The sequence below is a fragment of the Panulirus ornatus genome, chromosome 61 (genome assembly GCF_036320965.1).
Source record: "Panulirus ornatus isolate Po-2019 chromosome 61, ASM3632096v1, whole genome shotgun sequence".
Classification (NCBI taxonomy): domain Eukaryota; kingdom Metazoa; phylum Arthropoda; class Malacostraca; order Decapoda; family Palinuridae; genus Panulirus; species Panulirus ornatus.
The window spans coordinates 3805171-3820300 of NC_092284.1; the positions used below are offsets into that span (position 1 = coordinate 3805171).

General features: G+C 40.5%; 1 protein-coding gene across 7 annotated transcripts in view; it reads left to right on the forward strand.

Annotated features, from left to right (window-relative positions):
- Window positions 1-15130, forward strand: part of LOC139767458 (ATP-binding cassette sub-family C member 4-like) — a 140042-nt gene that overhangs the window by 59699 nt on the left and 65213 nt on the right. For 6 of the 7 annotated variants that reach the window (XM_071696861.1, XM_071696862.1, XM_071696860.1 and 3 more), the window contains 2 exons: window positions 12662-12772; window positions 14774-14908. In XM_071696861.1, coding sequence (XP_071552962.1) covers window positions 12662-12772; window positions 14774-14908 — 246 coding nt within the window. Of the gene's footprint in view, window positions 1-8510; window positions 8532-12661; window positions 12773-14773; window positions 14909-15130 lie in introns of those variants that run through there. The other variant, XM_071696864.1, reaches the window with a different exon arrangement.

Sequence of the window (15130 nt, forward strand, 5' to 3'; positions counted from 1 at the left end):
ATGGATTTTGATGACCACTGTCATCATTATGTTTAAATGGCGCTGGTCCGGGTTGAAAAGGTGGCTAGGCTTAACCTAATCTACTTAGCTTTGATTATATATATATATATATATATATATATATATATATATATATATATATATATATATATACATATATCGCTTCAGAAGCGGTGTGTATGATTTAACTTGTCAGGTCGAAGGCCATGCCAGTGTATCATATGTTGCCGTACCGTCGTACACACACACACACACACAAAGGAGGGTCGTGTTAGTCTCAGTTGGCTGTATGACTGAGGGTCGACCCTGCACCATTGTGTGTGTGTGTGAGGCTGGTGGACAAAATACTGCAGCTGAGTAAACTGTGGCCAATTATCTCCTAGCATGGGTAAATTGTGGCCAATTATCTCCTTGCGTGAGTAGACTGTGGCCAATTATCTCCCGGCGTGAGTAGACTGTGGCCAGTTTTCTCTGCGATCAAGGGAAGCAAGAGTTAGGTCTATAGGGGTGAAGTTAGTCCAAACGTCTGTCTGTCTGGTACAATATGGACAGATTTCCTCTCCATAGAGTAAATTAGGTCAATTAGCATTGCATTGTTCTCTCAGACTCATTTGAGTCCACGAGGTTGCTTAACTATATATATATATATATATATATATATATATATATATATATATATATATATATATATATATATATATAGGGGATTAAGAATACTTGCCACGTATTCCCTGCGTGTCGTAGAAGGCGACTAAAAGGGGAGGGAGCGGGGGGGGCTGGAAATCCTCCCCTCTTTTTTTTTTTTTTTTTTGATTTTCCAAAAGAAGGAACAGAGAAGGGGGCCAGGTGAGGATATTCCAAAAAAGGCCCAGTCCTCTGTTCTTAACGCTACCTCGCTATCGCGGGAAATGGCGAATAGTATGAAAAAAAAAAAAAATATATATATATATATATATATATATATATATATATATATATATATATATATATATATGTATATATCTTTCCTTCAAAGTATTCGCCATGCATTAGAATCCATGTGTGATTTCCTGGTCAGAAATGAGGACAAAGCACTTGAAATAATAAGGGAAATTGCCTTCCTTCCCTAAAGCCAAAAAAAAAAAAAAATAAAGAAAGAAAAAAATTATGTTACATCATCATCGTCAATGTAATTTTTAAATCATTAGTTCCATTTAGTGATATTTGCTATTGTCGTTTTCTTGTCATCGTTAAACGAGTCTCAAAGTCATCTTAACGTTAAACGAGTCTTAAAGTCATCTTAACGTTAAACGAGTCTTAAGTCATCTTAACGTTAAACGAGTCTTAAAGTCATCTTAACGTTAAACGAGTCTTAAAGTCATCTTAACGTTGAACGAGTCTTAAAGTCATCTTAACGTTGAACGAGTCTTAAAGTCATCTTAACGTTGAACGAGTCTTAAAGTCATCTTAACGTTAAACGAGTCTTAAAGTCATCTTAACGTTAAACGAGTCTTAAAGTCATCTTAACGTTAAACGAGTCTTAAAGTCATCTTAACGTTAAACGAGTCTTAAGTCATCTTAACGTTAAACGAGTCTTAAAGTCATCTTAACGTTAAACGAGTCTTAAAGTCATCTTAACGTTAAACGAGTCTTAAAGTCATCTTAACGTTAAACGAGTCTTAAAGTCATCTTAACGTTAAACGATTCTTAAAGTCATCTTACGTTAAACGAGTCTAAAGTCATCTTAACGTTAAACGAGTCTTAAAAGTCATTCTTAACGTTAAACGAGTCTTAAAAGTCATTCTTAACGTTAAACGAGTCCTTAAAGTCATCTTAACGTTAACGAGTCTTAAAGTCATCTAACGTTAAACGAGTCTTAAAGTCATCTTAACGTTAAACGAGTCAGGGGGGGGGGGGGGGGGGGGGGGGGGGGGGGGGGGGGGGGGGGGGGGGGGGGGGGGGGGGGGGGGGGGGGGGGGGGGGGGGGGGGGGGGGGGGGGGGGGGGGGGGGGGGGGGGGGGGGGGGGGGGGGGGGGGGGGGGGGGGGGGGGGGGGGGGGGGGGGGGGGGGGGGGGGGGGGGGGGGGGGGGGGGGGGGGGGGGGGGGGGGGGGGGGGGGGGGGGGGGGGGGGGGGGGGGGGGGGGGGGGGGGGGGGGGGGGGGGGGGGGGGGGGGGGGGGGGGGGGGGGGGGGGGGGGGGGGGGGGGGGGGGGGGGGGGGGGGGGGGGGGGGGGGGGGGGGGGGGGGGGGGGGGGGGGGGGGGGGGGGGGGGGGGGGGGGGGGGGGGGGGGGGGGGGGGGGGGGGGGGGGGGGGGGGGGGGGGGGGGGGGGGGGGGGGGGGGGGGGGGGGGGGGGGGGGGGGGGGGGGGGGGGGGGGGGGGGGGGGGGGGGGGGGGGGGGGGGGGGGGGGGGGGGGGGGGGGGGGGGGGGGGGGGGGGGGGGGGGGGGGGGGGGGGGGGGGGGGGGGGGGGGGGGGGGGGGGGGGGGGGGGGGGGGGGGGGGGGGGGGGGGGGGGGGGGGGGGGGGGGGGGGGGGGGGGGGGGGGGGGGGGGGGGGGGGGGGGGGGGGGGGGGGGGGGGGGGGGGGGGGGGGGGGGGGGGGGGGGGGGGGGGGGGGGGGGGGGGGGGGGGGGGGGGGGGGGGGGGGGGGGGGGGGGGGGGGGGGGGGGGGGGGGGGGGGGGGGGGGGGGGGGGGGGGGGGGGGGGGGGGGGGGGGGGGGGGGGGGGGGGGGGGGGGGGGGGGGGGGGGGGGGGGGGGGGGGGGGGGGGGGGGGGGGGGGGGGGGGGGGGGGGGGGGGGGGGGGGGGGGGGGGGGGGGGGGGGGGGGGGGGGGGGGGGGGGGGGGGGGGGGGGGGGGGGGGGGGGGGGGGGGGGGGGGGGGGGGGGGGGGGGGGGGGGGGGGGGGGGGGGGGGGGGGGGGGGGGGGGGGGGGGGGGGGGGGGGGGGGGGGGGGGGGGGGGGGGGGGGGGGGGGGGGGGGGGGGGGGGGGGGGGGGGGGGGGGGGGGGGGGGGGGGGGGGGGGGGGGGGGGGGGGGGGGGGGGGGGGGGGGGGGGGGGGGGGGGGGGGGGGGGGGGGGGGGGGGGGGGGGGGGGGGGGGGGGGGGGGGGGGGGGGGGGGGGGGGGGGGGGGGGGGGGGGGGGGGGGGGGGGGGGGGGGGGGGGGGGGGGGGGGGGGGGGGGGGGGGGGGGGGGGGGGGGGGGGGGGGGGGGGGGGGGGGGGCGCCCCGGGGCCGGGGGGGGGGGGGGGGGTATCCCTCCTTATCTAGTTTTCTATCATCCCTCCTTATCTAACAATACAGTTCATATCTTCTGTGAGTGACAGACTTGGGCAAAATCCAGGGGTGGAGGGGGGTTTAACTGAGCTGTTCCTTGTTACGTCTTGCATCTTTGACCCGTGTATATATATATATATATATATATATATATATATATATATATATATATATATATATATATATATATATATATGGCATTTCGTAGTTGGCCATAACTGACCACTGTCAGCTGATCTAGGTTACTAATTACTGCTTTAATATCTTTCATATTGGAGAAGTGTTGGCCCACTTGTCTGTTTCTACTCGTGTGATGCGTCTGTCTCCACTGGTTCACATTCTCTCATAACACAATCGTCGTATTTATCCTCAATTATGTCGCTTTTTCTCGACTTTGCTCAAAAGCCATCCTGTAGCTTACTCTCAAAATGTTTTCTGTTTATCTAAGTCATTCTTATACGATTCTCTTAAGCCATGTCTTGTCTCATAACCACAGATCTGTGCCACATTTCTTTCATATATATTTTTTCTTCTTTCTCTATAACATTCCCCGAATAGACAGACAGACAGACAGACAAACCTTGTCTCTAACAATCATATGCTCTTCCCGCGAATTCTTGCAGTCCCCCATCTCGACACTGCATACTTATCCTCATTTTCTATTTAATTTACCGAGTTCTTTATTGCTTTTTATCGCACTTAATTTTATCAAATACTTTCAGTTCTCCTTTCCAGTGTGTTTATTTGAAATTACTCCATTACAGTAACGTCTCTGCTAAACTTTTGCTGTTAATTTTCTCCTCAAAATACCATCTTAGCTTTTCTATCTAAAATAAAAAACTCTAAATCCATAAATAAAACCTTTCGTTTCAACTTTATTCATAATTTGTCGACTTCATCAACAAATGTATATATATTTTCTGTTGTTTCTGTAGTGAAGCAGGTTGGACTAGCACTTTGTTTGATCAGCCATTAAAACCCTGACGTTACGTACACTGTATGCAAATTTCCAAAGCAAAGTTTGAGTCATCAAGTATTAAATTAGACTTCACTTTAACGTAGCTCAGTCCAGATAAACAGAGATGTAGCTCAAGTTTCACATTACGAACTTTTGTGTACATGAAAGCGAGGGAGGTGGGGGTCAACTTGGTTTATTACCACTCTTGCTCATCACTTCCTTTTTTTTTTTTGTAAATATTTTCTTATCTTCATTTGCTTTATTGATCTTTATGCTATGTATCTCAGTGTGCACGGAAACCTCTCTTAGGATTACGTAATTAGTGATGGGATTATATTAATTACCTGCCACATTGAGGGTTAAAATAATTCGAATGGTGGATGTATATGGCAATCGCCACCGTAGGTGGGTGGGGACAGAAAGAGACTTTCCCGACGTGTCCAATTGCCTTATTTTTCACCCAATTTTCTTAACCATTTCCGTTATTTTTCACCCAATTTTCCTAACCATTTCCGTCATATTCTCTGCTTTTACGAAAACACACATATGGCTTTCCCTTTGAACACCGTCTTCATCATAATAACACCAGCAGTGGCGTGTTATTCTTAGAGAAGTGCTTCTCCAATGTACACATGTCCATTGTGGTGTTGCCATAGCTAGTAATTACCTATTTGAGAGAGAGAGAGAGAGAGAGAGAGAGAGAGAGAGAGAGAGAAAGTCTTCACATTCGTGAGGATCTCAGTCTCTTTTTAAAACTTTCTGTCATTGAAGTGGAACTTTTTTGAACGTTTATATAATGCTGGCGTTCATCATTTCTCTCATGGAGTGTATTGCAACAATCTACAACCCTTAATAAATGCATTAATTCTTGGTTTTCGAAGACGTTTCGTGCCTTGGCTAATCTTTTGTGTGTGATTAATAACTTATTTTCCCTCTGTTCGTGGCTCCACTCCTGAACCAGAGACCCCTGAAATATTATGATGAAAACTGTATCAATATTGAACTGAGGGAAGATAAACTCTATTGTGAAACTTTTGGGAGAAACTGAAACTCTGCGTTATTGATTGTGTCAAATTGTAGTGATTTGGATAGACGTGGTAAAGTAATGAGCTGCCATTAAGTTGTAAGCAAAGAAACAAATATCACAATGGCTGACCACCTTATCTTTGAGGTGCTAAAGTTTAGCGATGGAAGGAAAGAAATAGACAACACAATGGCCCAGCGAGACGTCACAAAACACCCCCTCATCAGCGCTGAGTCATGGCCAGTAACCCTAACCACTCCAGTATGGGGGCACCAGCGTGAGAGAGAGAGAGAGAGAGAGAGAGAGAGAGAGAGAGAGAGAGAGAGAGAGAGAGCACCAGATGTGTTGTTGTTGTTGCTACACGTCATCGCTGAGTGAGCAGCTGCTGCTACCCATTTTCCCGCGCATGCGTGTTCGTCTGCTACTTCGCGCGCGTTCCTTTACCATTTGCTTGATCAATATGTGTTGTTCTATTTTATGATACTCCATATCGTTTATCTTCGTTTTCCCTTTACATTTTTACATATCCTTTTCTTAATGTTATTTAATTTTCCACCGTCCATTTATCATGAACACAATTTCTTTTCTTATCTTTTGCTCCATATAATTAATTCCCTCATAACTTCAGTACATCTTCGTCAATTTGAGCCTCTCATATCCCATCACATTCATTTCTGTTGCTCATATTTTCCCTTCTAGCACTCATTCATTTCTTCCTCATATTCCCGTGTGAAAAAACCTAATTATTTTACGTTTAAAAAAAAAAAAAGACAATATCCTAAAAGAATCCCTGAGGCTTCTCTGGATTAGCGAATCCAACCGTCGGACTTGCGTTCGTGAGACGTACAGACTGTTTGTTTGTTCGTGAAGACTAGGGAGCTCACAAGACCAGCTGTTTGTAGTTCTTTTAAGATTTGATTTGCCGGAATCTTTATCATTTATAAAACTTGGTTTTGAACTATAGGTTGTGTCCGTGAACTTTATCATTATTATTATTATTATTATCATTATTATTATTATTGATTATTTATTTTTATTATTATTATTATTATTATTATTATTATCAATATTATTATTATTACTATTATTATTATTACTATTATTATTATTATTACTATTATTATCATTATTATTATTATTATTATTATTATTAATAGTATTTATTATTATTATTATTATTATTATTATTATTATTATCAATATTATTATTATCATTATTATCATTATTATTATCAATATTATTATTATTACTATTATTATTATTATTACTATTATTATCATTATTATTATTATTATTATTATTATTATTATTATTATTAATAGTATTTATTATTATTATTATTATTATTATTATTATTATTATTATTATTATTATTATTAATAGTATTTATTATTATTATTATTATTATTATTATTATTATCAATATTATTTTATTATTATTATTATTATTATTATTATTATTATTATTACTATATATGCACACATATCCCTGCCATGTACCCATTTTATCGGGGGAGGATGAACGGCTGGGTGGACTGTGGACTTGATTACCGAGACCCAAGATTCGAACCTGTACGGGTTGGCATGTGTAATAAGGGTCAGTGACGCTCACCGCCACCCCACCGTATGTGTGTGTGTGTGTGGACCTGCCCAGTCATGCGCAGACATGGCGAGTGGAAAGTCGGGTTCGAATCCTGACCCCAGGGCACAGAAAGTTCCACACCTTGCATCCGGTCAATTTATTTTCCTCGTTTTTTCCCCCCTCCCTGTTTCATAGTTGCTTTATGGCCCAATCTGTCACTGGCGTGAGGGACATGATCGTAATTGTCCTTGTTTAAAGTAATAAGTGAAGGTCAGACGATGATAACTGGACACAAAGGATACGAAAATTACTTTCTTTTTAAATGTCTTTTTTTAAATGCTTTGTGTAATGGAGGAGGTTGTGGAAGTATAGCATTCCCGTGTGTCGCCATTGTCCACAAAGGCAGAGCAAAAATGGCTTCTGGTGTTGTTAAATATATGGGGGAAAAGTGAGAGGTGGCTGGTGGGAATATGACTCAGGAAATGTGAGAGATTTTGAGTCCCACAAGATGGCTGTGAGTCCCACCAGATGTCTGTCTAATCACAATTTGGTCGGCCATTATATAAATGGCCAGCATTATGTATGGTCCAGTATAGCTGCCATTTTTTCACCACTGGAAAATATCGGTGCTTTAATTATCCCCTTAATTCAATTAATATGAATATATAAATCTATATAAATGTTCGTTGTTAAAATAGTGAAACTCATTTTCTTTTTCGTCGTTGGTAGAAAGATGACGATGTTAATTATAATATAAATAGTATAAATGTATATAATGTATATAAATCTATATAAACGTACGTTGTTAAAATGGTGAAACTCATTTTCTTTCCCAAGTTATTGGTAGAAAAATGACGATGTAAATTATTATATAAACAGTATAAATGTATATAATGTATATAAATATATAAACGTTCGTTGTTAAAATATAGTAACTCATTTTTTTCCAAGGCATTGGTAGAAAGATGACGATGTAAATTATTATATAAATAGTGTAAATGTATATAATGTATATAAATCTATATAAATCTATATAAACATTCGTTGTTAAAATGGTGAAACTCAATTTCTTCTTCATGTCATTGGTAGAAAGTAATTAAAGTAATTCCTGCGATTCATTTAATGACGGCAAATGAAGCAGAAATACCATTAGGGGAATAAATATACATTATAATCATAAAAATTATTAAATAAAATAAGAAAGAAAAGAAGGAATACATAATCCTGAACTAAAGTTATATGAAAGAAAACGAGTCATAATTAATCCTAAACAAGTTATATAAATAATAAAAATAAATATAATACGTAACTACAATTATCTGAGACAGAAAATCATTAATAACTTATGATAATCATTAAATAAATGGAACCTGAAAGAAAAAAAAATGTGATAATCGACAACAGTTATTTGACGTTGGATTACGTACGTGATGGTCAAGGGTCGAGACCGCTGGCTATATCGCTCTCCATCGCTCCTCCCTCAACCCAGGACATGGGTTCGAGCCCTTGTGGAGACTCATGCTGACTCAAACAACATGATGAATCACCCTAGGCGTCATGGCGGGCCCGTCAGAACCCACACTTACCCCACCAAGATGTGTGGCGAAGGCGCCATCATGGAGGCAATGGCCGAGCAAGAGCGCCAAGGTGCCCACAGTCTCTTTAGTCCAATCTTATCGTTCCTCGTCGACACCTGTAGATTCCCATAGCGGTGAAGGTAAGCTCGCCATTCCTGTGTTACGTTGGTGACCTACATTATTACATCACCGTGACGCACACCAGTTAAAAATGGTAAACTAATGCGCTTATGCAGCGGCGCGTCTGGCCGCGCAGATGAATTTGGCGCCATGAATTTGTAGTTGAATCGTAATTGTTTTCTTGATATGTTTTACGCCTCACATGGACGCTGAGATGGTTGATAATAATTTATAATATCAGGATTATCCTCAAGGAATATTAGAATCCATCCACAAGGCTGTAAAGAGATAATATAAGACCCATTGTGTACCTCTTGAGTCATGTCCGTCTGTTCGTACTTCAGAAGCGGCGAAATAGTAAAAAAAAAAAATCTATCTACATGAAAATGGCGTCTTATTTGGTCTCATTTATTTGATATAATGTTCATTGTGATGTATTGAATGAGTATAATGAATGAGTAGTTCCAATAATATTGTGGAGTCTGTGGCTAGAGACGCGTCGTCCTGTGAGGGTGAGTCTTCATAAAAGGTTCCCATAATGTCCAGCTACCACGACTTTCATGCACCAAATATGTCGAGAATATAAGTCTTTATAATGATAATAAAACTGTAATGATGAGTCGTTATAGTAATATAGTAACCTTGATATTATTTCTGAATGACGGTCGCCTTAGTAATGACTTATTCCAGTAATATTACGGTGGATTTGATGACCCGAATATTCCTGGCTTTATGATATTAAATTGATACTATGAATATTCCTGTCTGTATGATGATAAATTATGATACCCTGAATATTCCTGTCTGTATGATGATAAATTATGATACCCTGAATATTCCTCTATCATAAATTATGATACCCTGAATATTCCTCTATCATAAATTATGATACCCTGAATATTCCTCTATCATAAATTATGATACCCTGAATATTCCTCTATCATAAATTATGATACCCTGAATATTCCTCTATCATAAATTATGATACCCTGAATATTCCTCTATCATAAATTATGATACCCTGAATATTCTTGTCTTTATAATGCTAAATGATCATACCCTGAATATTCCTGTCTGTATGATAATAAACCATTCCCATTATCCAGTTGCATCTATGATAAACTGAGTGTGTCAGTCTGCTAAATAATAAATCCATTTAAACAATATATATCTCCCTTCTTGTGGCCATGTTGTGAAGCTGAAGATTTTCAAACAAAAAAAAATATTTGGCATTGAATATTTGGCATGAAATATTTGGCATTACGTTGATGACCCCCCATGATGTAGATTGTAGATAATGGCGTGAACTACTGGGTTAATGTGTGTGTGGCTGCTCCAGTGTGAGCAAGCAGGTCATAGGAAGCAATGATGGCCATGTGGAGTATTATTATATACGCCATATTGTGGCTGGGGTTAATACAGGGTCTTACACACACACACACACACACACACACACACATATATATATATATATATATATATATATATATATATATATATATATATATATATATATATATATATGGATTAATACAGGGTCTTAGACTATACTACTCACACACACACACACACACACACACACATATATATATATATATATATATATATATATATATATATATATATATATATATATATATATATATATAATGATACCCTCCAACAATCAGGTATTATGTGTTCTATAAAAGTGTGCTTTCACATGTACGATATTCCTGTACAATTCTATATACACAGGACTATGTAATCATAAATAATTACCTTAAGTCTGGGCAATTAATAGGACAAGATCAACTTGTGTCCCAAGATATCACATGACACCACACATGTAGGGGTGGAGGAAGGAAATGCTTCATGACCTGTTAATATATATATAGACTGTAGATCATGACCCATTAATGTATATAAACTGTAGATCATGACCCGTTGATATAAATATACTGTAGATCATGACCCATTAATATATATAAACTGTAGATCATGACCCATTGATATATATAAACTGTAGATCATGACCCATTAATATATATAAACTGTAGATCATGACCCGTTAATGTATATAAACTGTAGATCATGACCATTAATATATATAAACTGTAGATCATGACCCGTTAATGTATATATACTGTAGATCATGACCCATTAATATATATAAACTGTAGATCATGACCCGTTAATGTATATAAACTGTAGATCATGACCATTAATATATATAAACTGTAGATCATGACCCGTTAATGTATATATACTGTAGATCATGACCCATTGATATATATATATACATATATATATATATATATATATATATATATATATATATATATATATATATATATATATATATATATACACATATATATATATATAAACTGCAGATCATGACCCGTTGATATATATACACTGTAGATCATGACCCGTTAATATATATAAACTGTAGATCATGACCCATTAATATATATTATGTAGGGCACGACCCAGACCGTGGCAGCCAGGCATGAAAATGTTGGCCAATGTGTTTTCCTTTCCCATTTTCCAGATATTTTTGACCTCAGGCTGACATATTTGACCTTCAGGTGGCGGAAGGGTTCTTGGGGATTAAAAGAGGCATATCCTGTTTATTACTTATTCACTACCCATTCCATGGGAAATGTGTAACTGTATTTCTTTTCAGATTTAGCCCATATCTGAGGCTCCCACATCTTTCAGGAAGGTGGCCATGTCCAACTAGTAGGGGCCATAATGGTGTCATGAAGTGTCATGGTCTGTGTGATGAGAGTCCAGGGCATGTTGGTGTCCATATATATACATTCCTAACTCCACTTTCCTAACACTGGCTTTAATAGATAATGTGGATCACCTGAATATTATTCCCCTCATCTTTTTTTTTTTTTCAATCAAGTTATCTGTATAGATTGTTTGTACCAGAACGTAATTAACCATACTTAGGTCAAATTACATTGTTAGGTTTGCACCCTAACTTAAACAAACAGATTAGGATAGGCTTCTCAAACCTTGAATAAACAGATTTAGGGTAGAAATTTACTCTAACAAAAATAATGTCAAATCAATTGGTTGGGAATGTATCCTAATCTAATCTAACCAGACTTAAGCAAGCTAGTTTTGTACTCTAACCTACTCTAATCAAACTTGGGTCTACTTAGGTTAGATATGTACCCCAACCAAATCTAATGAAACTAAGGTCATATTAGGTTAGGTTTGTACCCAAACATAACATAATGTAATCAAACTTGGTTTCTTTAGATTAAGTTAGGAATGTACCTGAACCTAAAATAATTAAACTCAAGTCAGATTACATCATACTAAGTTTGTATCATAACCTTAAATAACTTCAAGATAAATGTTGGAGGAGAAAACGCTGAGGGGATCTTCAAGTGAACCAATATTCTTGGTCAGACATATTAGGGTCACTTTACCAATCTTGGTGAACCTTACCTTAGGTTCAAAGATGCTAGAGAATTGCACAGCCTCATGCATTTGTGTATATGTCGTGGATGGTGCTTTCTAGCCTCCTAGGCGAGTGAATTTTTATCAGATTTTGGGAAAATTTGCTGACCTTGATTTCATATATATATTGAGTAGAGGTTTGATGATGGAGCCAAAACATACATTGATGCATCCATCCATATATACACCTTGTCCTTTGGTTTTTGATCGTTTTGAATTATGATGGATTTTGGTTGAATTTGTTGCCTTGAAGTTGTGTAATGTCATGGTTTCTTCACTCTTTAGCCTGACTTTGAAGACGAAGCCAGTTGATTGTTTCAATTGCCAATTGGTTTTTATAAAGGCTTCTGCATGAGGATGACATTCTCCTGATGAAGACTTTGTCAAAACTAGTTAAAAAGAATGAATTTTCAGCTCTTTCACTTCTGTCAAAACTAGTTAAGAAGAAATTCCCAGCTCTTTCAGTGAGTTATGCACTCCTGGGGCTCTGTCTCTTAAACTTTCTTTATCATCATATAACATCTTGAACTACATAATACTATCAGCATTTTTATTGATGTGTTGCCTTATGTGAGAGTTCAACAATTATGAGACCTCATCGCCCAAACTTTATTTACCGTCATGCAAGTTTTTGAATTCTCACATCCTGACAGTATTGATTAATGTATTACCCCTTGTGTTGCAGGTGGATCTTGCCACTAATGAGATTAGGTAACAAGAGATCCTTAGAAGTTAGTGACTTGTACCACGTTCAGGAGCAAGATGCCTCACAGGGACTCGGGAACAAACTTCAAAAGTAAGTAAAGTTTAAAAGATGGAACTCTATACAAGATGAAATTTACTTTTCAGGGATTTCATAGGTATACTTCAACCATTAAAAGTACCTACTTTGACTTAGTTTCCATAATGGAATGATTATCATAAAAGATATTTGAAGTTAGCCTTTATGTTATGTGAACCCTAAATAGTGTTGAATGATAACAGGCACCCAAAGATTAACCTTTAGGATGATGTTATTTTTATACCTATTTGAAAAGATGACTTTGATAGGGCTTTGTCTTTTGATCATTTACAGTCCGCCAAAATAGAAATCTTATGTCTGACTTGTAGAAGGTCTCTTTCAACCAACCTCTTTTAAGAGACACTGTCAAATGCCACATAGCATTTTCCTGTAAAGCAGTCTATCCACATATCATTTTTAATAGGTTGATCAGGTTGATGATCAGAAAGAAGGGAATGGGATTCTAAGCATTTCAAAAAGTGTTACTATAGAAGTACTTCTTTACGTCTTCTCAAAGCTGTATTTTGATAAGAGTATATGTACATTTTATGTTTAATTTTTAGTTTATTCTTACTTGATTGATGTTTTCCGCATTAGTGAGGTAGTGCCAGGAACACATGAAGAAATGCTGCATATGCTCACATCCATTCTCTAGCTGTCAAGTGCATTCCTCTTAAACCTTGGCTCCTTACCCACAATCAAGCCCCCTAGACCTTACCGTGGTTTACCCCAGCCATTTCACATGTTCTAGTTCAGTCCATTATTTAATTATTTGATGTATTTGCATATTTGTACTGAATGGAGAAAGAGGTTTGCACTTATGTAGTCCTGTTCCCTGAACTTGTGCCATGAGATGACCTATTGTGTAATATGCTGGCACTCACTTTCTCATAGGTTAGTTTAAGCTAACTATCCACCACTCTTACATTAAAGCACTTTTTTTTAACTTTCATCTCATAGGTTAGTTTAAGCTAACTATCCACCACTCTTACATTAAAGCACTTTTTTTTAACTTTCATTTCACCTAACTTTTACCCATTTTTTTTTTGTCCTAGCTTTTGGTTACTGTGCCTCAATGTATCCACTCTTAGACTTTTGTCAAAATGGCTCCAGTATCTGCATTAGTTGCAGCCCTCTTCTTGTTGCTGCTCATGATGGAAATCATAAACTTCACTTGAAGAACTGTTCTTTTCTTTATCGTTATTGTCCAGTTGATTTAGAAACTTGAAGGTCACTGCCTCCCACAGTTTTTGTGTAGAGACTGGCCACTGGAGGACTATCTGTTGACACTGCCTTCCCTTGAATGGCTAAGCTTTGGCATTCTCTTCCTTCTCTTGTCTTTCCCTCTTCATATAACTTTTCTGGCATTAAGAGTTAGGTCTGCAAACACAAGCTGAAGCCTGATTAATTCCCTCGCATACCTCGCTTTCTTTTTTACCTGAGATGGTCTTGATTAAGACATGGTTTACACATGACATGTTGGCCGCTGTTAAAAAAAAAAAGTCCTACTTTTTATGGATGTGCATGCACCTGTAATTACCATTTGTAATACCATTTGTGTGTTACAGGGAGAGACTTTTACACTCGTGTTACCCTGTCTCCTAACTTAGTTTATATGTACCATGTTTTTACTCTTATGTATGTACACACACACACACACACACACACACACACACACACACATCTTAGCCCATTCCTAGCTATGTATGTGAGTGATTTCTTAAATGTGCATAAAGGGAGGGAGTTTTAAACATGAGACCTCATCCCTTAATATCTTATTAATAAACATTCTCTTGAATATCTTTTTACATTAACTTTTTCTTCACTTGTTCCACTCATGTATCTTTCTGTTACTGTCAAAGTATTTCTTCACATATCTTCTGACTCTTGCTCTGTTTGGATGTGCACGTGTACATACATACATATAAGAATGAGTTATGTCGGAATACCTGAATTTGTGAGTATGTGCTGGGGTAAGTAGATCTGATTGTCATATCCATTAATTTTACCTCACAGAAATTGGGATGAGGAAGTGGAGTGGAGCAGAGCCAAAGGGAAGAAGGCGAGCTACGTAAAAGCACTTATTCGCTGCTTTGGTTGGGAGTATGCTTGCGTTGGTACTCTTGCGGCCTTTGAAGAATGTGTTCTCAGGTAACTGACGCAGTGTCTGATGTGCAAATGGTTACTGTAAATTAAGTGCATATACTTATGTATTTGATGACTTATTTCTCTCCTTGCCAGCCATTCAACATGTAAAGAAGAGGTAAGTCAAAAAAATCTTTCTTGGACCTGTTTTGCATGTAAAGGGGCATGTTACTTGTGATAGCATGTTTCTTGAGCTGAATAGTGTTCAATGTGCTCTTTTGGACATTA